The 25379-nt window shown below is 33.3% G+C and overlaps 2 protein-coding genes across 2 annotated transcripts; one reads left to right on the top strand and one right to left on the bottom strand.

The window, feature by feature from the left end:
• Positions 1-13882: 13882 nt before the first annotated feature.
• LOC114738152 (uncharacterized) lies at positions 13883-15251 on the bottom strand. Its single transcript, XM_028926174.1, has 2 exons — positions 14623-15251; positions 13883-14531 (listed from the first exon to the last, which is right to left on the bottom strand). Exons 1-2 carry the CDS (start codon positions 15249-15251, stop codon positions 13883-13885), a joined length of 1278 nt encoding a protein of 425 aa, XP_028782007.1.
• A 5064-nt stretch (positions 15252-20315) lies between these two features.
• On the top strand, positions 20316-25156 carry LOC114738151 (uncharacterized). The gene is made up of 9 exons (XM_028926173.1): positions 20316-20926; positions 21530-21724; positions 21905-22118; positions 22256-22365; positions 22448-22647; positions 22996-23099; positions 23803-23990; positions 24075-24274; positions 24947-25156. The coding sequence occupies exons 1-9, from the start codon at positions 20701-20703 to the stop codon at positions 25154-25156; spliced, it is 1647 nt and encodes a 548-aa protein (XP_028782006.1). The 5' UTR covers positions 20316-20700.
• The last annotated feature ends 223 nt before the right edge of the window (positions 25157-25379 follow it).

The following is a 25379-nucleotide window of genomic DNA, read 5'->3' as shown; positions in this document are numbered from 1 at the left end:
GCCGGATGGGAAGGTAGCACACATGATGCTCGGATATTTGATCATGCCCTCACAACTCCTTCAATGAACTTTCCCCATCCACCTGAAGGTATTTTTTTATTTCCTACATTTTATTTATATTTAGCTTAACAGTAGAAACATAATGTACAATAATTTCATTTTTTATATAGGAAAATATTATTTGGTGAATGCTGGATACCCAACACCAAATGGATATCTCAGCCCATATACAAACGGGAGCATTACCATCTGCCTGATTTTCGAAGGACATCTGGGTTTGAAAATGACAATGAGGTCTTTAATTATTTCCATTCAAGTTTAAGGAGTACAATTGAAAGAACTTTCGAAGTTTGGAAAAGAAAGTTCACAATCTTATGAAACATGCCATCCTATGATTATGAAACACAAGTTAAAATCGTTTGTGCAATGATGACTATACATAATTTTATTAGAACGACATCTATTACTGATCCTGGATTCGTTCAGTTGGAAGAAGAAGGTACTTATGCAGAAGAAGATGATGATGGTGTTGGATTTTCACGTATACATTCATCAATTCAATCTTCATCTTACATGGCTCCGGTTCGTGACAGCATAAGAGACGAACTTGTTGATTCAATACAAGGATAGTAGTCATGTCTTATTTATTTTCTTTTATCATAAATTGTAATATGTAGTTAAAAACAAAACCTATTACAAATGCTTTGTATCGATGCATCATCTTAATTATTATGACACTTCTTTATTTATATTTCTTTTATTAATATTATACCTTATGTTCTCAAGCTAATTATTACTTACTTTAATAATTAATAAATTGTTTTAAGACGTGTTTATTCTATTTTATCAAACAATATCATCCCATTTTATGTTTATAATCTTCATGAAAAATACATGATTTTCTGTTTGCAACAAAATAATTTATCTTCTCTAAAAATATTTTTACTCTTATATTTTATGAATATATATGTGGTGACAATTAATTAATTAATTGTATTAAACATCTGAGGTTATTATACATATAGTATGTTATTACAAAAAGTAGTTGTGAAAAAATGTTATGGGATTTCACGTTTAAAATCTTTAAAGAAAATTAATATTTTTCTGTTAGCAGAAAAAAATTCATTTTTCTATAAACATATTTAATATTATGTTTTATAAAACTATATACACATATTAATTATGTATTAATTATATTATCTTATATATTATTAATTATGTTAGTAAAAAAATTTTCATTAACAATTTTATTTCTTCAAATCAAAATATATCATAAAATCTATCCCTTATATAATTATCATATTAACTTATACCCTTTTTGGTAATTTTCACATGTAAAAAGTGCTTCTGGTAATAACTATCCAAACACTCTCACTTCTGAGAATCACTTTTTCTCAGAATCTATTCTCCACAGAATTTATTCTCCAGAATTACTTTTCTAAACCACGGTTTGGTTTCATCCAAACACACCCTTACTCTTCACTTTTCAATAAATTTTATGATAATTAAATTCATTTCTTGGGATTTGATTGTAATTCTTTCTATTATTTGATTATTTATGATAATACATAAAAGAAATAATTTATGGACTCTCTTCATAACTAGACTTGATTATTGTCTGGAAAGCTAGCTTGGCGCAAAGATAACCAATATGGGCTCTTAGAAAGCCTGGCACCAAATAGGCCTCTTTAACAGAAAAAGACCCAAATTATGAACACAATGATTAGAGTTCTTTTAAGCCCAGCCTACTTGAATATGTTGTAATAAAAATATATTTTCTTTCTTAGCAAATATCATTTTTATTCTACCAAAAGAATATCATTTTTATTTACATGTCGCATTTACGTAACATTTGGTAAAGAGTCAAAAGTCCGGAGGTAAATTTTTTAATTCAAGTTAACAAAGTTGATTTATATGTTATAAGTTTCAGTAAAACTTATATACATTTTCTCTAAATTTGATAAATGAATTATGCTCTACTCATAACTTATAAAATATCAGCTAAAATATATAAAACTTTCCTGAACTTTAGGTCAGTTGTATATAATTTTCCTGATATTTTAAAGTTTAAATTTGACTTTCTTAACATTTTAATTTTTAGAGTAAAATACATTAACTACCCTTTTATTTTACTTAAATTATAGAAATCTCCATTTTATTTTGAAAACGTATATAAACTTCCCTTCAAATTAAAATGTATGTTACATAAACCTCTCTTATGTTTTTAAGATTCAATTTCCATCCATTCAACCGTTAGTTGACCGTTAAGTTTGACTTTTAAATTTTTATTTTGATCAAAATATCCATCTTTAACATAAATGTTATTTAAACATTTATATCTATGAAAATTTTTTTTTTGATCCAACAAAAAATAATTATAATACATGTATTTTCAAAATTTTTAATATGTTATAAAATTTTTAAGTTCAATTATATTATAGAATTATATATTTTTAGTTCCTCACGAAATATTGAAAATTAAGATTTTTTTAAATGGCTAGAAAATATTTTGAATGCTTATTTTCTTATTACATAATATAAATTATGTGAGTTCAGAAACTTAAAATCATTTAAATTTTTGCATTAACTAAATTACTCAATTTTTTGGCCCAATATGATAAAAACATTAAACAAACAACAATTTTCAAAAATAAAAAAATAAAATTGAGGTAAAGGAGAAAATCTTAAATTCTTCCATATAGTTTTAAGCAAGATTTTAAAATTTAGTATTATGAATGGTAATTTAGTAAATAGAAAGTACTTCAATGAAAATTTAAATTAAAATAACATATTTTTAAAATATTTTTAATGGAGTTAACAGTTTGGATTTAAATTTATGTTTTCAAAATAAAAAAAAGGTCTGTGTAATTAATATAAAATACAAGGGAGATTATAGTATTTCACTCTAATTTTTAACATCACGCTTCTGTTGTTAATTTTTTCGTTAAGTTACTGATGAAAACTACCACATCAAATCATGAGGATGAAATGGTATCCTATGTGACGTCTATATAATATTGGAATATTTTTAAAATGAAGAGATATGTTTTTGAAAAATCACGTTCTTTTGTAAATTTATTAAATTAATAAATTTATGAGAAGTGATATCTTCATATAAATTAATAAATTTATTGGAAGGGTCGTGTTCCTATATAAATTAATATATTTATATAACTATATGAAAGGTTATATAAGAAGTTATAATACTAAAAAAACCATACGTATTAAATATATTTTGTTTATTTAAATATCTTGGCTCATGAACTAACATATTAGTTGTGACTTTTTAGTTAATGAGATATTATTTCTAAAGATATCTCTTTAAAGCATCACTCCATGGTTTATACAAACCCCTCATCGTTACTTTATTTGAAGGCAACACAAATACAAACACATTAAGATCAAACTTATTGTCTTTGTCTTTGAATACACATGGAGATAGAGTCAAATTATCATTTTATAAAAGCAATTGTCTCGGCTTAAATCTTAAAAGTGCAGTCTATATTCAAGGGTCTTAATTATATGCTATGAGAAATTTGTTGATTAACCCAACTTGCATCCTATAAAATAAGAAAAAGTGGGTTGAATTAAACCTAAAGGAAAATGCTGTTCACGCCTTAAAGACATTGTGCACCATTTTATTCTTCATTTCTTTTTTTGTACTTTTCAGAGAATGTTCCCGTCAACATATAATTTAAAATTTTTTATTACGTCGATATGTTTTTTTACATTTATAAGATTTAAATGTCATTATTTTTCATTAAAAAACAAAAACAAATCGTTGTCCCCAGAATCAAATCAGAACCCAATGCATGGGGAGCAAATCCACTCAGTGATCGGAAGTTCCAGACGCAAAATCAATTAACTTTTTTCTTCTGTTAAAAAGCAATCGACTTTGTTGCTGATAGTCTTCTTCCATGTAGTTTTTTCAGAATTGAAAGTCAAGGCTGCTGATGAAAGAATTATTTGCATATATTTAGTAATTGATAGTATCTCAAATGAGATTACATCAATAGAAAGATATCTATGCATGATAAAAAAAAACAGGATGAGGGTTTTTTTAATGAAAAAAATGACATTTTAAATTCTTAACCTTTTGTAAACGAATATATAATTATAATAAAATTATTAAATTATACAGATGCTATGGAAAATGTCACGTCATATCCTCATAATTTGGTGTGGCAGATTCTGTTAGTAACTTAACAGAAAATTAACAACAAGAAGGCTTAATGTCAAAAATAAAAATGTGTCAAGGAAGTTAAATTTGAACTTTGAAATGTCAAGGGAATTATTTGCAGCTAACCTAAATAGAGAGTTTTATACTCCTCCGGTCTTAAATATAAAACCCATTTTGTAATGTAATTTATATTATGAAAAGAGTTTTTTATGTAGGACCTGAAGGAGTATATTTTAACTTCACGATGAGAGAGATTGTTTCTTATGAAGAGAGACATGATTTGTTGTGATAGAAAAAAAATTAATGATGCGCTTCTCTCAATAAATAGCACTAACTCACGGTCCCTTTAAATGTAGACATCAAAGTCATATTCGAAAGGCACAGCTCAAATCATTTTAAATGTTTACAAGTTTAAAGGCTAGTCGTAATCGTCCCCATCCCACCACCTAAAATCATACATACATATATAATGTTTTTTAATGCATAAAAAATGTTTATATGGGTGAGTGTGTGTGTGTAGATATCATTGATATATATTCGACTTTTTGATGGATTATCATTGTTTTCCCTTTTTTCATCAATCTGTGTTCCATGTTAAAAAAAAAAAAATCTCTTCAAGTTTCTATTTTTATTTCTGCTATATTTATCTTTTTCTTAATAATTGTTATTTTCACATCAGCATAATATAAACAAGGATAATAAAGTTGATGAACAAGTTTTACCCAAAAAGAATTGATATGTATTTTTGACTATGAAGCACTTGAATTAAAAAAATAGAAAAAAGACAACTTAGGCCTTATTTGGATTAGCATCTCAAACGCACAAACTTGGGTTTTAGACTCAAGAAGCTGGTTGAACAAATTTTAATAATTTTTTTGTTGTTAAAAATATCAAATTGTGTCACCCACACTTCATGTCTTTTTCATTCATTATACATTTAAGCTTGTTTTGAATTATATTATCCAAACAAATCTTAATTTATCAAACTGAATTTTTTCTTAAAAAAATCGGATACCTAAGTATACATTAGGTTATAATAGCTGACTTTTAATATTCAAATTATAATTTAAAATTATTGTTTGCAAAATTAGGGTTGAAAATAAGTTAGGCTATGTGGGACTTTAGGTAAACAAATCGAGCTTACAACAGATATTTAAAACTTTAACCTATATATAGTCTTTTCCTTTTTTAAGGTTCAAGTATAAACTTTCATAATCATAAGGCCTAACAAGGCTTGAAGCCTTTTTAAAGGCATATTTAAAATATAAGCCTTTAAATAGGCTTAAAAGCTTGTACCTCTAAATTCATATATAATCTTTTAAATCTAGTTATGTCTTAAAAGCCTATAGTCTACTCTCATTTGCAATATAATAGTTGTATAGTGATAATAATTGTTCAAACAAGTAGGAGTTATGTTGACTAAGAAGATATATTTTTTAAAATTAATCAAGTACAATAATTGGTATGTAAAACTGTATTTTACTTCTTTTGTTCTTTTGTAGAAAATGAGACAAATTCTTCTAATAAGATTATAATATTTTATTCGGGTATCACTAAAATAAATTTATTGCAATTATTATGCTTCAATGAAAGATACAAATCAAGGAAAATGGAGTGAGGTAGCATTGCTATCTTTAAGTGATTGAAAAAAAGAGATGTGGAGGTGTGTGAATTTTCTTTTTTGACATATGTAGGGGTGAATGATTGATAAATGACGTAATTGAGTTTTTGTCTAAATGATGGGATGTGACAAATTAAAAAAACTAAATAGATCAAGCTTGTAGGTTTGCAATCTTATTTTCGGTTTTTCACCCTTTTGTTTTATAAAGGCTAATTTAGACAATCACTTAATTTAATTATTGTACCGTTGAAAGTCATTTTTTTAAAAAAGAAAAGAAGCTAAAATTATTCTAAATACTACCTTTAATCCTTAATTAATATAAGAGTTAGTATGACATTTAACTTGGTCTTAAATAGAAGATTTTAATTCACTTTGTCTCTTATATTTATTCATTTTTCCTAACATACTCTTTGTAGTAATTGCATATGTTAAAAATTTCATAAAATGATGTTCTAGCTAATTAGTGAGGGTATTTTAAGAAAAACAGTATCTATTTATTACAAATAACTAACTTAACTAATTTTTTTAATTTATTTAAATCAGTCAGCTAGTTCTTATACAAGAACTTGTGGTTGTATTTGCCAAGTTAGAAAAAAAGCTCATTACAGCCCACAATAAAAGCAGAAAATCATAACGTATCTAAGTATATACTCTTTTAGTCCTATTTACAAAGTAGAGAGAAAAAGTTTTCATGGTCATATATATAAGTTGCTTCATTAAATTTTTAGCATGAGTGTACAATTTAGCCTTTCATTTATTATAGTATGAATAGGTTTTTTTCTAGAGGTGTATATATATTAAATAGAGGTAATATTAAAAAGTTGTTATATTTTAATAAAGAATTAATATAGTTTAAGATTTTTTTTAGTCTATATAAAAAATAGGGAAAATTGCAAATAAAGACCCCCCAATATATAAAATGGCAATCAGGGACCCTGAATTTGAGAAATTGCTGCAAAGGACCCGGTCCCAATTTGCAATTATGAAATGTGTGTTAAATGGCTGAAATGCCCCTCACTCATTTGAAAAGAAAAAAAAAACCTGTCCGCGCTCTCCTCCCCCCAAAACGCGCGATAACTTCCTTTGTATCCCCCCGGCCATTGTTTGCGGTCTGCTCTATTTATTTGTGCACAAGAGTTTGTCTCCATTTTGCGGCGAGAGGAGTATTGTGTGAGAGAAGAGTGTATTTGTTGTGGGAGAGGAGAACGGAGTGTGCTGGAGTAGTGATCTATCGGCATTATCAAAGGCAAGGGAGGAGGTAGAGGCATCGTGACAGTTGTGTGTGGCTATCAAAGTTAACAACAGCATTTGGCGACAAAATCTGGTAGTAAGTTTCAAGCTTTGGTTTGTTTGTGTTCGTTGCTGCCTGTGTGATACATTAACGAGAGGGAAGGGAATGCGTTTAGGGCAGGAACGTATATATGTTTTTTCTGTTGAATATGCTGTGACTAATTGGCGAAAAATGGTTATCTGTGGAAGAAGATGGGCGAATGGGTTTGGGTGGGAAGGGAATGAGAAGATCAGTTAGGAGGATGACAAGATTAGTTTGGGAAATGACGACACTTGAATGGGTAAAGTGCAAATTGAATTGGTTAACTATTAATTGATCTGAAGAGATGTTAAAGTGATAGTGTCGTTTAAAATGACAAAATTGAAGTAAGGGGATTGACAAGTTGATAATACAAAATAAGAATGTGTAATTGACAAGTTGGTAATAGAAAATAACAAGTTAAATATAATGAATAACAAGTTATTGAGCAGTTGGGAATAAGAAGGTTGCCATGGGTTCCTAATAAGTTAACAATAGGAAATGACAATAAGAAGTTGGGAATAAGAAAGGCGACTATGACAAATGGAGAACTTTATAATGTAAAATAACTAGTTGATAATTGTAAATGACAAGTTAATGATGAGAAATAACAAGCATGAGAAGTAGTTGAGAATAACAAGTTTACTTTGAGAAATTGACAACTTGCTTATATGAAATTACAAGTTCATGTTTCGAAATAAGAAGTCAATGGTGGTGATGTAAGAAGGCTGTTGGTTATAGAATAGGTTGTTAACAGAGGTGATAGTTAGTTAGTAAATGTGGTTGTGAAGGATTGTATGTTGAATATTTTGAAGGAAGAGGAAGATGGCATCAGAAGGAGCCTCTGGATCAAAAAAGGCACATAATGGTTGGTTGTTATTCAGAAGTGAGTTTATGGCCACAATAGCTGACCTTGATATGACAGCCAAACAAAAAAGAGATGCTGCGTCAAATGCATGGAAAGCTCTGGCCGCTGAAGAGAAGATGAGGTACACCGAGGAGGTGAAGAAAAGAAGGCCACAAAAGGAAGAAGAGGAGAAAAAGAAACATGTCCCATCATTTCTAACCCGGGTGTCCCTAAAGGGATTAAGAAAATTACTGTACTTTGTGAACAATAATGAAGACTTAAGGGAGAGGGTTGAGAGGATGGGCTTCGGGAGGCTGTTGAAAGTTGGATTAAAGAGATTACCCCGTGATCTCATTGTGACCATGTTGAGATCATATGACCCCAACGCATCAATTTACAATCAGGGGCAAATCAGAGGAAATAGGAGCAGAAGATGTTGAGCAACTGCTAGGAATTCGTCACAGTAGGGAGGAGGTGAAAACTAAAGTTGATGAGAGTAATGCTACGTATCAAGAGTTGAGAAATGAATATCGAAAAGTGTCATTTAGAAAAATACTAAAAGACATTGTTTCAGGGGAGGAGGATCACAGATTCGAGTTTCTATTTGTGCTGTACACCCTGGGTACTTTTCTATGTCCAAAATCAAGCTCAGAAGTGAGTAAGAAGTTGGTTAGAGTCATGCGCTGCACAATGGATGACTTTGGAAAGTATGATTGGGCTACCTATATTATAAAGGACCTCTGGAAAGAAATGGGAGACTATGTCAAAGGGTACAGGCGGGGCAATGAAGGGCAGGGGAGCAGCACTGTTGGTGGCTGCATATACTTACTTCTGGTATTACTATTTTGTTTGTCATTGTATTTGCATTTGATTACCGATGTGCATAACGTTAATGTTGTATATATGTGCCTGGCTTGCAGTTTTTTTTGTGAGAATTTTAACCTCAACACGCCTGTTGGCCGAGAGTCCATCACTGCAATTGAATACTGGACTGATGAGAAGATAAAAGAATTGGCCAGCAAGGAGAGGAAGAGTGTTAGGGGAATTATGTATGGAGGAAAAGGCAGTGAAGCTGTGACAGGGAAAGAAGAGAGGATAATTGTAGAGTTTTTGGACCCGGTATGTGGTATAATTGGTAAACTGAAGTTTTTATTTCGTAACCTGAACTTGTTATCTGCCATAGTATTGTTGTCATTTCCTATACTGAAGTTCTGATTTGATATAGTGACATAGAGCTTTGTCATTGTTAAGTTGTAATTTGGCAAACTTAAGTTGTTATTCGCAATACTTATGCTGTGATTGGCCATATTGAACTTATCAATGGGTAGACTGACTTGTGATTTTATATATTGAACTTGTCATTCGGTATAATGAACTTGTCATCTGCCATACGTGAGTTGTGATATGGTTTACTGAACTTGTCATTCGGTATAATGAACTTGTCATCTGCCATACGTGAGTTGTGATATGGTTTACTAAACTTGTAATTATGTATAATGAACTTATGATCTACCATATCTGAATTGTAATTTGGTTTACTGAAGTTTCATTCGGTATAATGAACTTGTCATTTGCCATACACGAGTTGTGATATGGTTTACTGAACTTGTCATTCGGTATAATGAACTTGTCATCTGCCATACGTGAGTTGTGATTTTGTTTACTGAACTTGTCATTCGGTATAATGAACTTGTCATCTGTCATACGTAAGTTATGATTTTGTTTACTGAAGTTGTCATTCGGTATAATGAACTTGTCATCTGCCATACGCGAGTTGTGATATGGTTTACTGAACTTGTCATGTGGTATAATGAACTTGTCATCTGCCATACGTGAGTTGTGATTTTGTTTACTGAACTCGTCATTCGGTATAATGAACTTGTCATCTGTCATACGTAAGTTGTGATTTTGTTTACTGAACTTGTAATTCTGTATAATGAACTTGTAATCTACCATACCTGAATTGTAATTTGGTTTACTGAACTTGTCAATATGTCATAGTGAAGGTGTCATTTCCCATAGTGAACTTGTTGTTGTATATACTTACTTGATTAATGTCTTTTACATACAGGAGCTGAAGAAGTTACGTGAGCGTCTAATGAAGAGGATAGAGGAAGGGCAAAAGATGCTGATGAAAATGGTGGATGAGGAGTTGGTGAAGGTGTAAATCCCAAGACAGGGAGATGGTGGGAAGGGTAAATCAAGAGGAAAGGCTCGGGTTGAGACAGTGCCTACAAATATAAGTGACTCTGAAGATGATGAGGAGGAGAGGCGCAACAATGATGACACAAGTGAGGAAAAGGAGAAGGATGAAGTAAGCAGTGAAGATGGAGACATTCATGGGAAGGGTGACACAGAGAATGACAGCGACAATGAAGAGATGGAGGAAGAGGGTCAAGGGGATGGTGATGACAGGAGCAAAGGGGAGAGGGATATAAGGGTGATGGGGAGGGTGATGACAAGCAACCACTTGTGATGGAGAGTGCAATACCCACAACTAGTTCCCTTATGGAAGTGGCAGGCAATATTGTAGGTCATGATGCAGAGGGTGACATACCTGCAGCCAGTCCCCCTAGGGAAGTGTCACCTACCATTGAAGGTGATGAGGCAGAAGGTCACTCACCGATGGAGGTATCCCCCTTGGCCATTGTTGAATATGTTGGGCCTGATCCAGACCTGTATCTGTGGAGGCACAACAACTAAGGAGATCTACTAGGGTTCGATTCAGCAAGATCAAGTCTCCTTGGTTGGAGTTGAAGGCACAATTAAGAGTGAAGAGGCCTATGGAGCCCAAGGATATTTTTTTCAACTTAGTCAGCCGAGCTGTCAAAGGTGATGAGGGTGAGATGTAAGTGAAAATCTTTGCTTATGTGATGTTATTTGTTGACTACATGTTAACATAACACATCTAGTAACTCACCTGAATATGTTTCAGTCCTTTGATCAGAATGTTTGATGAAGACATCCCCCGATGATTGCTGCATTCGCTTGGTGGAAATAATAGGGTGAGTAACCGAGTGATGTCGTTGGTCTGTAAGGCTTTGGTGCAAGAGCAGCAGGCAGTTGAAGGCCGAGTTAGGAGGCATATATTTGATGCAGACTTCATGGTGAGGTTTCTGTATTACTAATAGGCTTTGTTGATTTACAAGATTGGAAATGAAAATGACAGAATAAAGTGTGTTACAGTGAATAACAACTTGGTTTTCTGCATTTCACAGGCCATAATGACCCGTGATCCAGCTCGTTGGGATCCTAACCAGCATGCACGACAAATACTTCTGCATTATGTTGGCTACAACATAGGTGACTGTGACTTGATTCTGGGTCCTGCTTTAGTTGGGGAGCATTGGTTCTGTTTTGCATTCGAACCAAAGACCCAGAAGTTCAATGTCCTTGATTCTATGCGAGCAAGTTTACAGCGTAAGAAGACCACCTCCAAGCAGAAGAAGGCAGCCACATATGACCCCCAAGAAATGGCCATCACCGAATGTGTAAGATGTTACTGACCTGTGCATGTTAGATAGGGAAATGACAGTTTTATATTATTATCCTTTTAATGAATATGGCATATGTGCAAAGGGATCAGTTTGAAGACATACTTCACATGGTCAGACCAGATTTTAGTGATAACTTGGAAATTGTCCGGCCTGATGTACCACAGCAGAATAATTTGTGAGTGTCTACACCCTACTCATGTGATATGTTATTTGGCTGTGTTGGTTTGAGGAGCTGAAACTGTTAGGGTGGTGTTGTGGGCAAGAGGGACTGTGGTGTGCATGTGCTCATATGGCTCAAGAAATGGGAGCCTGATGTTTCCCTTGAATATACCGAGGTATTGACATTACCTTATTTATTGTGCAATCAAGAGTGACCACGTGTGACTTGTTTGGGGGTAAACTTGCTGTGCAGGCTGATGTGTCCTCTTTTCGGCGTGAGTTGATGTGGTGGCTGGTGAACCATGATGACAATGAATGCCGTCAGAATGTGTATGATCTTATCTCACAACCAGAGAAGGGCCGAATGACCAAGAAGAGGAGAACGTCTTTATAGAGAGCATTTAAATTAGGCTGTGACTTTTACTAACTTTGTCAATGGATTCATTTGTTGAAATTGTATGCCAATTATTGTAATGGTTATGATATGGTTGGATTGATGGTATAACAACACTTATATTTGGAATGACAAATTTCCCTTTAGTCAGGCCAAATGGCCAATGACAAGTTTAGTATGGGCAACGACAAGTTCATTATGGCCAGTGACAACTTGTGAAAAAGGTTTTCATACAAATTTGTGATTCTGTATTAAAGGTGGCTAAATTTGCACATTGATTCATGGAATGAGAGGTTGACAAAGGAAAATGACAAGTTGACAATGCCAAATCACTAGTTCCCAAGATGTTTTCATGCAAGGGAAAATTTCTATTCCAATTAGTGGAATTCCACTTACGATAATCACGGAATGACAGATTCACTAAGGAAATTGACAAGTTGACTAGTGAAACTTACAAGTTCCGATAAGGTTTTCATGAAACCGAGATTGTCTGTTGAGATGAGTGGATTCCCACTTATGATAATCACGGAATGACAAGTTCACTAAGGAAATTGACAGGTTGACTTGAGAAATTTACAAGTTCCGATAAAGTTTTCATGAAACCGAGATTGTTTGTTGAGATGAGTGGATTCCCACTTACGATAATCATAGAATGACAAGTTCATAAAAGAAAGTGACAAGTTCACTACCGAAAATTACAAGTTCGAATAATGTTTCATGAAACGATTGGATTTTCACTACTGGTGAACACAAAGTTACAACTTCAGAAAGGGAAATGACAAGTTTACTATGGAAAATGACAATTTCCAGAAGGTTTTAATACATTTTCATACTTTCGAAGACAGTGATTACATTGCACATTTCCAAGAGCAACCACTTCTAATCAACGCAGAATGACAAGTTGACATTGCCAAATGACAACTTTACTATGCCACATGACAAGTTCCTATAAGGTTTTGACACATTTTGTTTTCTGACAGCAACCACTTCTGATAAACACGAAATTACACTTTGCACATTTCTGACAGCAAACACTTCTGATAAACATGAAATTACAAGTGCACAAAAGCAAATGACAACTTAACTATGCAAAATAACAAGAAGTGACAAGTTCTGATTCTTTCACAGCAACAAGTTCTTTACAACATTCAATGACAAGTGCACATTAACTTACATCTTCCACTTAATGTCCCTTTGTCCCAAACATAGAAGTAACAAAAAATATATGTGCACATCTACCAACACCCTGCTCCTAAAAAAATTAAGAAGGATGAACCCTATATGTGCCAAAAAAATTAGTTGTCCCATTTGTAAGTGGAAGTCAACTTGGGTTAGGATTTTTGCATGTCCTCTTTGTATGTCCAGGATGAAGACATCTAGTACAATGATATATTTTTTTGTTGTGGAATTGTGATTCCTTTCTATTTCTTCTTGGTCTTCCAGAAGGCCTAGCAGTGACTGGGGGTAAAAGCAAGGGTTGACCAGTAAGATTCTCAAACATATAATCATTCAGGTGAGACATATCAATTGTCACCACTGGAATCATGCTCCGGGCATAGATTTTTTCTTGGGATGAACGTTTGTAACACTCTTCAACATAATCATAAACGTTTCCCCCTATGGTCTTAATGGCTGCACAAGCATGTGAGCATGGAATCCCTAACATTTGCCAAGTTCGACAGCTACATTGGTGTAGGCCAAGGTCCACTCTTTGGTCTCCACGTGATGTGTGCATGCATATTCTTCCCCCTCCATAATTCTCACAGTGCATGTACCTACTGAAATACACATGCTCCAATACTTTTGCCTCTATTTTTGGCCCAACGCAATTACTCCACTTAGTCATTGCTGCATATGATGCATGCATCTTTCTTGCTACTTTCTCCCGGTGCTCATGGATCTTTTGGCCACGTTATGCTTCCTCTCCCTTACCATCCAAGCATTAAAAGATTCAGCTAAATTAGTTGTTATGTTGTCCCACCTTTTATATGGGAACTTGCTCAATGCCCACCTATCCACATCACCTTGATTGATAACCCACTCATATAACTCATGAGACATGGTTTTGAGATCATCCAGCGCATGATCAAACTCATCCGCAAGTCTTGCATAAGCCACTTTATCCAGTACTTTCAATGCATCTTCCTTTAAATTTTCACTTGTCCTTCTCCGACCTCTGTTTAATTTCATATATTCAGAGCTAAAGTTCTCCTTCACATGCCTATAACAGTATGCATGCCTTTCACACCCAAATATTGCTTGCACAGCACCAATTATAGAATTATGTCTATCTGACACAATAGTCAGTTGCATTGAACCAACTATTTGTTTAATCTTGTGAAAAAACCACGTCCAGTCATCAAGATTCTCTCCCTTCACCACTACTATTACAAACGGCAACAGCTCATTATCCGTATCATATGCCGAAGCTGACAGTAATGTCCCCTTATATGGACCACTTAAATGAGTACCATCAACATATAATATAGGCCTTGCACCGTTCAAAAAACCCTCAACACATGCACTGTATGCAATGAACACACGCTCAAATCTATTACCAATGAGGCCTATTTAACAACGTTTTGTCATCAGTTTCCTTCAACCTTTTACATAACCATGGTATTAACATATAGGACTGTTCTGGTTTCCCATGTATTTCTTCCATTGCCTTTTCTTTTACTCTATATGCCTGACAATATGTAAGCCTCACACCATACTCCCTCTCCAACATCTTCCTTATCTCAGTGGGCCGTTTTTCAGCATGGTCCCTTATCTCTTCAACTATTACTGATGATGTCAACGCAGCACTCCCACCATAAGTCACAATCAAATTGTCTTGGGCTGAATGAATGTGCTTATTGCAAAATGTAGTCACACGTAATAGATGACTGTTCTTTCTAACAACATTTGCACATATCTTCCAAGGACACCGTTCTACTTTACACCTCACATTCATCTTCTCCTTACTATTCTTGATATATCTCGCTACAAACTTCTCTGCAATACTGAACCGGTACACAGCTTCCCTAAAAACAACAGCATGTGGAACATATTGGCCCACTCCTACAAACACTCCTGCCCATTTCGTACAATTCATCTCGCCCATCAGTCTTCCCTTACTCTCTAAACCACTACACTTGCTTCTCTGACTTGATCCGCCTCCTTCAAAAGTTAGGCATTCAACTCCATTCTCAACATTCACTGGCTCATGTTCATCACCAATGGTCGTTTCAAATGTATTCATGTCTTGTGAAAGTCCAAATAAATTCTCACTCTTGCCACCATAATACCAAGTTAGGACAGCTATATTCAAACGACAGGTTTGAATAAAATAACATGTCTACATATCTAAATAACAAGTCCGCATATGGTTATTACAACTTTAGTAACTAAAATAACAAGTCTACATCTACAAACAATTCCTTGCTAAAATAACAAGTCCGTATGTGGTAATTACAACTTGAGTTACTCACATAACAAGTTTCCATATAGAAACTACTGGTTAGTAAAATAACATCTACATATCTAAATAACAAGTCCGTATATGATAATTATAACTTCAATACGTTGAATTACAAGTCTACATATGGAAACCTCTACTTATGTTTAATAACAAGTCTGCATTTCTAAAACACAAGTTTACAAATGGAAATGACATGTCCACTATGTTCAATAACATGCTTGCATTTACTAATTACAATTTAGGACTGCAAACACCATTAGCTTCGTTACAATATTTCTATGCGAATTACCAACAATATATTAGTAAATAACAAGATTCAATTGGAAAACATAACCACTTACACGTTTGGATCATTCCTTGCTCTAGGTTCCCTATCATTCCCTTTCCCTCCTACATACACATGACCACTACTGTCATTATATCTAAACAAGTTGCAGGTATCACCATCATCACAAAGATCAATGAATGTACTTTCATCAAATTTAACTTTATACTTAATCTCATATCCACCACCATCATTGCCTATCTATTGTGAAATTATTCCACACAACTCGTCTACTGTTATCCATTCTTTTATACTGGTTACCCTTACACTCCCTCCAATATATTTAACTATCCCTTCACCATTTGCTTCAAAATGTCCACCAATATGCACGTAACAGAACAACTTCTTCCCACAGCTTCTTCGGTTATTGAAATCCATTTTTCATACTAATCTGCAGCAAAAATTTACGTTTAGTCAGTACGTTAGCTTCACTAATAAATATTTACACATTTATTCCATTGACTCAACCATTTACATACCAAATTAAAAACCCGTGACCTCCTGTCTTCCCAACATCACTTTAGGGCTTCACAACTTCACTTTAGGGCTTGACGACTTCAACACCGAAAATCATGGTATCGTCATTCCCTCATTCCGTGGCAACACCTCAACCTTCACGGTCAAACTAACGGCCATTATCCAACCTACACTCTGCCAAACCACTACACTCTGACCCCTTCCCCATCGCAACCAGCACCGTGCACTACAAATGAGAGATGACCATTCACACTACGAAAACAAAAATATCCCACCTCCAACTAACCACAACCTCCTACATTGTGATATCTTTCATCTTCAACTACACCTCCCATTCCCTCCATTCCTCCAGCCTACTCACCCACACAGCAGAGATGAAGATGAAGAATGTGACGATGTGTAACTCTTACGGGGAACAATACAAGAGGGTTTACTCAGTAAGTTACTCGCATTATTGCCAATGTTAGAAGATCCCAATATCACACATACTTGTTTAGCTCATCCTACTCCACCAGCTCTCCCGCCACCCATTAAAATCCTGGTCTCTGCCTTCATTAACAGTAATGATGAGTGAGGGGCATTTCAGCCATTTAACACACATTTCATAATTGCAAATTGGGACCAGGTCTTCTGCAGCAATTTCTCAAATTCAGGGTCCCTGATTGCCATTTTATATATTGGGGGGTCTTTATTTGCAATTTTTTCTAAAAAATATTAGAAATGTTTTATAAATAGGATTACAGGAGTATTAATCATAATTATCACATTTTTTTTATGGCGGAGGAAGTACAAGGTCAAACAATAGTCCTGCAAGTAGTATTCACCAAAAGGACACTTTTTTTATTAGTTTTAAAAGATTTTAGAATTTTATGACAAAAAATATTTAAAAAAATATATTTTTCACCCCATTTTATTATACCAAATATGTAGAGATGGATTTTTTTTTCGGTAGGCAATATGTGGAGAGACTAGAGAAGGATTGAAACTTTTAGCACTAGTATAAATTGATTATGAATATTCCCCTTCTTTCCTTCTTTTTTCTTTCAATTCTTTTGTTTATATATATATATATAAATATATATATGTATTCTTCAAATTTTAAAACCATTTATGTAAAATTTAATTATTTGAAATTTTTATTTGTTTCAAAAAATTTTAAAAACTCAACTAAAATATTTAAAATGTTAAATTTAAAATTGATATAATTTTATATTTGAAAAATCCCATTTAAATTCAAGTGATTAGAAGAATATCCCTGCATATGGGTGTTTGAATTGGCTTAATAGCTTTTTAGAAGTAATTTTATAGGATTCAAAATAAGTATAAAAGATTAGTTTTGTCTTGATTTATATGAAAGTATTTTTTAAGTGTTTTTGAGAAATCCCAAAAGAAAAATTGAAAGTAGCTGTAGATTTGATTTCAATTTTAATTGAGATTTTTTTTTGTTCTTAAAATTATACTACCTTCTGTCCTTAATATAAAACCTCGTTTGACTTTTATTTTGATCCTAAATATAAGGCCCCAATCCACTTTGTCTCTAATATTTATGTATTTTTTTCCAAGATAGTTCTTTTAATAATGGTAGTTCTAGCCAATACACTTGATTAGTAAGGATATTTTAGAAAAGATAACACCTATTTATTACAAATAACTAATTTAACTTCTTTCCTTAATCTTCTCAAATTAATCAATTAGCTCTTATAATTAGGACTGGAGGTAGTATTGTTGATCTATATACGTAATTGTTTAACTATATACATATATATATATGTATATATCCTAATCACAACAAATATTTTTTAAAACTTTGCAGATTCAGTCCTTCAACATTAATCACACAATATAGTGCCTGTTTGGCAGGGCATTTTTGGAGCTTAAAAGGAGCTTATTGGTGTCATAAGCTCGATCTGTAATTTGTCCCTGTTTGGATAAGCTTTTAGTTTATTTAGCTTATAAGTCAAAAGCCAGTGAAAAGCATAAGCTGGGAAGAGAAGCTTATAACTTATGGAATCGTGCGTTTGCTTTAGGGTGTGTTTGGATGAAACCAAACCATGGTTTGGAGAATAGCTTCTGGAGAATAGATTCTGAAAAAAATAGATTTTGGAAAGAATAGATTTTGTGAAAAAGTGATTTTGAGAAGTGTGAGTGTTTGGATAGTTGTTATTAGAAGTACTTTTTATATATACAAATTGGCATAAATTAATATGATAATTATAGAAAAAATATATTTTATGATATATTTTAATTTGAAGGAATAAAATTATTAATAATATATTTTTTATTAACATATATTAATAATATATAAGATAATATAATTAATAAATAATTAATATGTATATATATTTATAAGATATAAGATTAAATATGTTTATAAAAAATATGTTTATAAAAAAAACAACAAGATACATATCTTATAGGTTCTCACACTCTCCCTTTTTTCTCCAAAAGTAAAAAATTTCTGCTTTTCCCAAAACCATGGTTTTGGAGTCAAAACCATGGTTTTGAACCCAAACCATGGTTTTGATTTTCTTAAGGGTGTTTGGCTAACATTTTTCCCAAATCATGGTTTGGGTCCCAAAACCATGGTTTGGGGTGCTTGCCAAACACACCCTTAGTAAAAGGTCCTGGAAACATTTATTGAGAATTTAATACCAAATCTGCCTTTTGGCTCTTCTCCCTCATACGTTGATTTTGTGCATTTTCAAATTTTTTAATATAACACAATTTTCTACAAAGTTATCACATGATAAATAACTTTTTTTATTAACGGTTTTTTTAATATTTTACCATATGTAAATGTAATATACACACACATATGTGAACATATGTATTACTCCCTCCTATTCATATTATAAATTAATTTAAATTTATTGTATTATGTAAAATTATTTTTTAATCATGTTTTATTATTTACTAAAATTCATACCCATTTTGATCATCTTACAACCAAACTTACTTTTACCTAACCATAATCCAAACAACCTTTTATCAATCTCACTTTTGCAAACTAACTTTTCTAAACCCTAATCCAAACACAATTCAGCTTATCCAATTCAGTTTTTACCCAACTTCACTTTTCTATAAGTCAAACTCACAATAAGCTACTTTTCCAATCATTATTCCATAAAGTTAGGAACTAGTTGAAGCATTGAAGTCACATCTTGAGCTAAAAATTCCTATGACGGGCTCTAAATTTAAAAAAGAATTCTTATAAAAGAGTTAAAAAAGAAGAAGAAAAAGAATACCTTTCTTCTTTTAGTAAGTGAATTTTATAATAAAATTTCAATGTATTTTTCTCTAGAAATTTTATATGATATAGATTAAAAGATTATTAACAGATAGTTATCTTTAATTTTAGATATTGATGTAGTTCCAAAAAAAATTTGTATTTGTTGATTTTATTTTAGATATTGATGTAGTTCAAAATTTTTTTTTGTATTTGTTGATTTTATTTGATTTGGATTCAAAAGTATATGAAAACTTATCATCGTTGACTTCAGAAAATTTGCATTACTATGATCTTAATAGAGGTATTTTATGTTTTTTTTAACAATATTAAAAAATTCCCAATGACTACAAGGCCCTTCGGCTTGACTTAAGAAATTGTTAAAAATATAGATTTGGATTTTGGTATTTTTTTTAATTAGATTTAATTGGATTTTCCCTTTATATACCCCGTTCAAAATAAATATTGGAGGGAGAGGGAGAGAGAGACAGCGCGCAATTTGATTGTGAACAATATGTTTTCAAATGTCACGCTGAGTGAGACTGAAACAGCAATATTTGAACTACAAAAAACATTGCTCATATGCGCAGAGTGGCCTATCAATGATGTTCCAATTCTATACACTTCGTTCTCCTAATTCTCGATCCCCTCTTATAAATGTTTCATGAAAATTTGATCTGAGATCATCTTCCAACAGAGTCCTTGACTTCTTCCAGGACCCATATTTACTTGAAATCTATTTTATTCCGCTAAAATCCGTTGATATCCGATCAGAAATCGTAGATTCATTCCCTCGCCAGTGTCTGAAGAACGAGGGAGTTCTTATTATTATTACCCAATTTTTGTTTCGCAATATACCGTATTTTAGTTAATTTGGTTAAGTTTCCTCGACTTGGCTCTTTCAAAAGCGCTAGTTATTTTATTTACTCTGCTTTCATTTCTTGGATTTTGTGTTTCAACCCTCATTGAGAAGAAATCCTAAATTTTAGTTGGGTTTGAGTGAGAGTAACATTGCTGAGTATATTCAGTTGCATGGAACTTTGATTATAGTTTTTTCAGAGATTGGGCTGAATCGCTGAAATGGGCGTGTTGAGTTTATATTTGGGCAGTGTGGGGGCGGCGTATAAGATATATTGAAGAAGGTGTTGAATTTTCTGGGCGCGTAGATGAGAGGGACATATGAAGGGTTTCAGTTACAATGAATGGGGGCTTTTCTGGGTATTCGTTCAAGTTCTGGTTCTTTAGACAAAAAGCTACAGAGAAGATTTCCACTTATTCAAACAGCACGAAAGCTTTCCAAGATGGTTAAGGAGAAAGAGAAGCTCTTCGTGTGGTTCATCAAGGTTGCTAAGCGAATGAGCATCGGAATGCTGTTACTCTTTGCCATTTCAGCTGCAATTTTCTTCTGGGTTTTGAACGTTGAAAAAGGTTCACTCCTCTCTCCTCCCCCCCCCCCCCCAAAAAAAAAAAAAAATTCTTCTTTCAATTTATCCTTTCTCTTCCTTGTTCCTCTATTTAAGCCTAATGTTATTTTGCAGTTGCATAGAGCACAAAGGATGTGTAGTTTGATGAATATCAATTGGATGATTAAAATGACGTTGTAAAGCTAAAAGGAGCTTGGTACTTGAATTCGTCTGGTTAAGTGCCAGTCGTGAAATGCGTGCCAATAATGTGCCAGCTTCTTTGACATATTCTGGATTGAGTGGGGTGCTTTTAACATTATTGTCTAAAAGAGTTTCGCCTATCTGTCTTCTCTTTTCTTTGTAATAGTGTGCCTGGTTGTTGCAGTTCTCATTTGACTTCAATTTTCAGACTGGCAAGTTGTTTTTATTATGATTATTTAGATGGTTAAAAGCGAATGTTGTGCGATTCTTCCATTGATTCAACTTGGCTCACTGGCCATACTGTACTTTAATTCTCTGCGTTGCTGAATGAAGGGGGAAAAAAGAAGAAAAACCTGTTTTGTGATTTACAACTTGATATTGGATTGCTATTTTTATTAGGTAATATTTGGGATATGGCTTGTTTCAGGCGAAGGATCACAGGAAGTAAACAGCGTGCAGAACAAAAATGTTAATGAAAGCATTGTGAACATAACTTCATATATGGCATTGCCTCCTCCTCCCCCTAGCCAATTTCTGGGCTACACTCTTCCTCCTGGGCATCCCTGTAATAGTTTCACACTGCCTCCCCCACCAGCAGATAAAAAACGCACTGGACCACGGCGTAAGTTATTTAAACTATTTTGTACTTAGTTATCTGCCGTAGTATCCTTGATCCCAGCATAAACCAACTAGTTCCTGAAGTTTTTGATATTGAAAACTATATTCTGAGCTTGCTGTACATTTCATATCACTTTATGCTGGTAGTGTTGTTTCTGAATATTTTATCTTCCTTGTGTTTTAGCATGCCCCGTATGTTACCTACCTGTGGAAGAAGCCATAGCACTAATGCCAAAGTTTCCATCACCGTCACCGGTTCTTCAGAATTTGACTTATATCTATGAGGAAAATTTGAGAAGAGATGGAGAATTTGGTGGTTCTGACTTTGGTGGATATCCTACTTTGAAGCAGAGAACTTATTCTCAAACTATACAACCGTCAATGAATATTCACTGCGGGTATGTTCTAGTTTTTGTTGGATATTTAACTGGAATATTCATATTTTTTATAGGTACAACATGTCTTTGGCCAGTATTAAGACATATTTATCCTGTACTAATGCTCACATCTGTTCATTCTCTATCCCATTAATCAGATTTGTTCGTGGAATCAAACCTGGCCGCAACACAGGATACGATATGGATGAGGATGACCTTCTGTATATGGAGCAGTGTACTGGCATAGTTGTTGCATCTTGCATATTTGGTCTGTGTCTTGTCATGCCAGCCTTGTATTTTCTCACTTGTTTAGGCATTTAATTTACTAATAAATTTAAAATGTTCTTCAGGAAATTTTGATGAGATAAATGAGCCATCAAATATAAGTGAATATTCGAAGAAGACTGTATGCTTCCTTATGTTCATAGATGAAGAAACAGAAAAATATCAGAGAAGTTCTGGCAGGCTGGATAGCAGCAAGAAAATTGGGTTATGGAGAATTATTGTTGCACGTAATCCTCCTTACACTGATGGTAGACGTACTGGGAAGGTCAGAATACATAAACTTGGCCAGCTTCATTGATTCTCTAAATATGTATGTTTTTCCATGTGATCTGATTGTTATTTTAGAGAACTATTGTATTTGGCAGCATTTTTTCTTCAGTTTAGATTGGAGGAGGTATACTGATCAGCCTTCAATACATGGACGAAAAAGAAGCTCTGATTAGTAGTAGATCTAATATTGGCTAGATGCTTTTGTGAGATCTAAGCATTATAATGATTTTAATCTTATCTTTGTTGATTGAGATAACATAGATTTTGGTTGAACACGTGTTTGTTTTTCTTAGCATAGATCTTTTCTTGATCTTCTCTGTACTATTTTACATCTTTTGCACAGATTCCAAAGCTTCTGATACATAGAATGGCTCCAAATGCCCGCTATTCTATATGGCTTGATGGAAAGCTTGAGCTTGTTGTTGATCCATATCAAATTCTTGAAAGGTATATCTCAATATGCCTCTGAGATTAAATATCCATGCACATCTAATATTTGCTTATTTTGGGTGTAATTTGCTTTCAGCTTCCTTCATATATCAGGATAGTTGTACTCATCTGGATCTGGCATAATGGATTATCAAATCATTGTCTTGGAATGGATTTATTAGATCCCTTCCTTCCTCAATCTAGGAATTTATCCCTATTCTCACTACTGATCACGGTTCAATTTGTTTCCCAAAAACAAGAACCTGATGTCTGCTTGTATTTGGTGAAATTCTGGCTTGATTTGTTACCATTATCTCTTCAAATGTATCTCCTCTGGTCCTCTAGTCCTTAAATTAGTTGATTTAGTTATTTATAGAACATATATGTTGATTTTTCTAAAATACTTTCTTTAGTCAGCATCTTACTTGGAATTACTTCTTGATAGAAATTTTCTTGATATATGCAATCAGTAGAGATGGTTCAGGTAAAAAAAAAGTATAAATTTGGAAGCCAAAGTAGATTAACATACTAATTCTTATATCTAAGACCAGAGAAAATACTAATTATGGGGTCATATTCATTTCCCATGGGACTAGAAAACTGCTGGAAATTGTTAGTTTGCATTCAGAGTTAGAGCTTGCCGGGGGGTGCTGTTATTCTTGCTCTGTCTTGCCAGAATGCTTGTTTTGGAACCTTTAACTACTTTGCTTAAATTTTTCAGGTTTTTGTGGAGAAAGAATGCAACTTTCGCAATATCTAGACATTATAAGCGGTTTGATGTATTTGTTGAAGCTGAGGCAAATAAAGCTGCTGGAAAGTACGACAATGCCTCAATTGACTTTCAGATTGAGTTTTATAAGAATGAGGGATTGACCCCATATACAGAGGACAAATATCCCATCATAAGTGGTATGCAAAATTTTCGTATTGGGTTAAACGCATATATTTTCTTGATTTACATTTTTATTCTTAGTCTTCATGGTTGATTTGCAGATGTTCCCGAAGGATGCGTAATTGTCCGAGAGCTTATTCCTATTAGCAACCTCTTAACTTGTCTATGGTTCAATGAAGTTGATCGATTTACGTCAAGGGACCAGATAAGCTTTTCCACCATAAGGGACAAAATTCGGTCTCAGGTGGATTTCCATTTTAACATGTTCTTGGATTGTGAAAGACGCAATTTTGTAGTTCAGGTAATTTATTATCTCATCGTGTTTTTTTTCGAAGTCACAATCACTGAAGTAAAGGAAAAGCTTTATACTATAGTGAGTGTGCAACTCTCTCTCTCTATATATACTCTTCTAGTTCTATTTATAAATCACTTCTAGCATGTTTCACACAGACTAATAAAAACTTTAAACTTCATTAACTCTCATTTGAAATTTAACAACCTTTTTCCTTTATGTCTATTTAATGTCTATTATACTTTACGTAAATAAAGTTAAGATAATAATAAATGAATGATAAAATTATAGATCTATACAAAAAATTTCTCTTAGTGTCTTATAAATAGAACCAAAAGATTATGAGTACACGATTGATACTCAATATTACCAATGGATGTGTAAAGTAAAACGAGAAACATTTCTTCAAAAGACTACATCCTGGAGCGGGAGAAGCAATCCAATGAAATATCCTCTCAAACATTCATATTATTCAATGTGGGACTTAGCATCCCATATTACCAAATCTCTATCAATTACTGACTAATACAGATTTGATTGCTGTACGATTTAATGTTAAAGAATCCAAAACTCATAGAAATACCTATTGAACCTTACTGTGACCAAGCTTGGTGGTGGCTGTGTATTGCTTGTTCTCTTGCGTTGAACTTATTGTAACAGAATCTTTTTATGTGCTCATAGAAATACCATCGGGATGTAATGGAGCGCATCATAGCTCTGCGTCCTCCTCCATCTGAGCCCCTATCTCCGCCTCCGCCTTCACCTCCACCACCATTGCCGATAAGTCCGCCTCTGGTGGGAGACCCTGGACAACCATGGAGAGATTGGAGGTCGGCCTCTATGTACAACCGCAAAGCTTTTCCGGGCAATGGAGATAATGGTGCAAATTAAAAGTTGTGTTTGGGTAATCATATTCGTTTTTTTCAGTTGACCTACGAACATTATTCATCGTTGAGCTGGAGGAATATGTGCAGGAAGGATGTGTTAAATTGTTTTTGGATATAGATACTCAGTTGTTCTTTTCACTTTGCTAATTGTTCATGTTTATTCATATTTTTGTTGTATATATAGTAAAATTTTCAATAATTATTTTATATTGATTTTATTCTTCCAT

This window comes from Neltuma alba, unplaced genomic scaffold, assembly GCF_004799145.2.
Source record: "Neltuma alba isolate B1F8T4 unplaced genomic scaffold, ASM479914v2 tig00013547_pilon, whole genome shotgun sequence".
Lineage (NCBI taxonomy): Eukaryota > Viridiplantae > Streptophyta > Magnoliopsida > Fabales > Fabaceae > Neltuma > Neltuma alba.
Note: the sequence above shows the minus strand (reverse complement) of the source record. Positions and strands in the feature narration are given on the sequence as shown.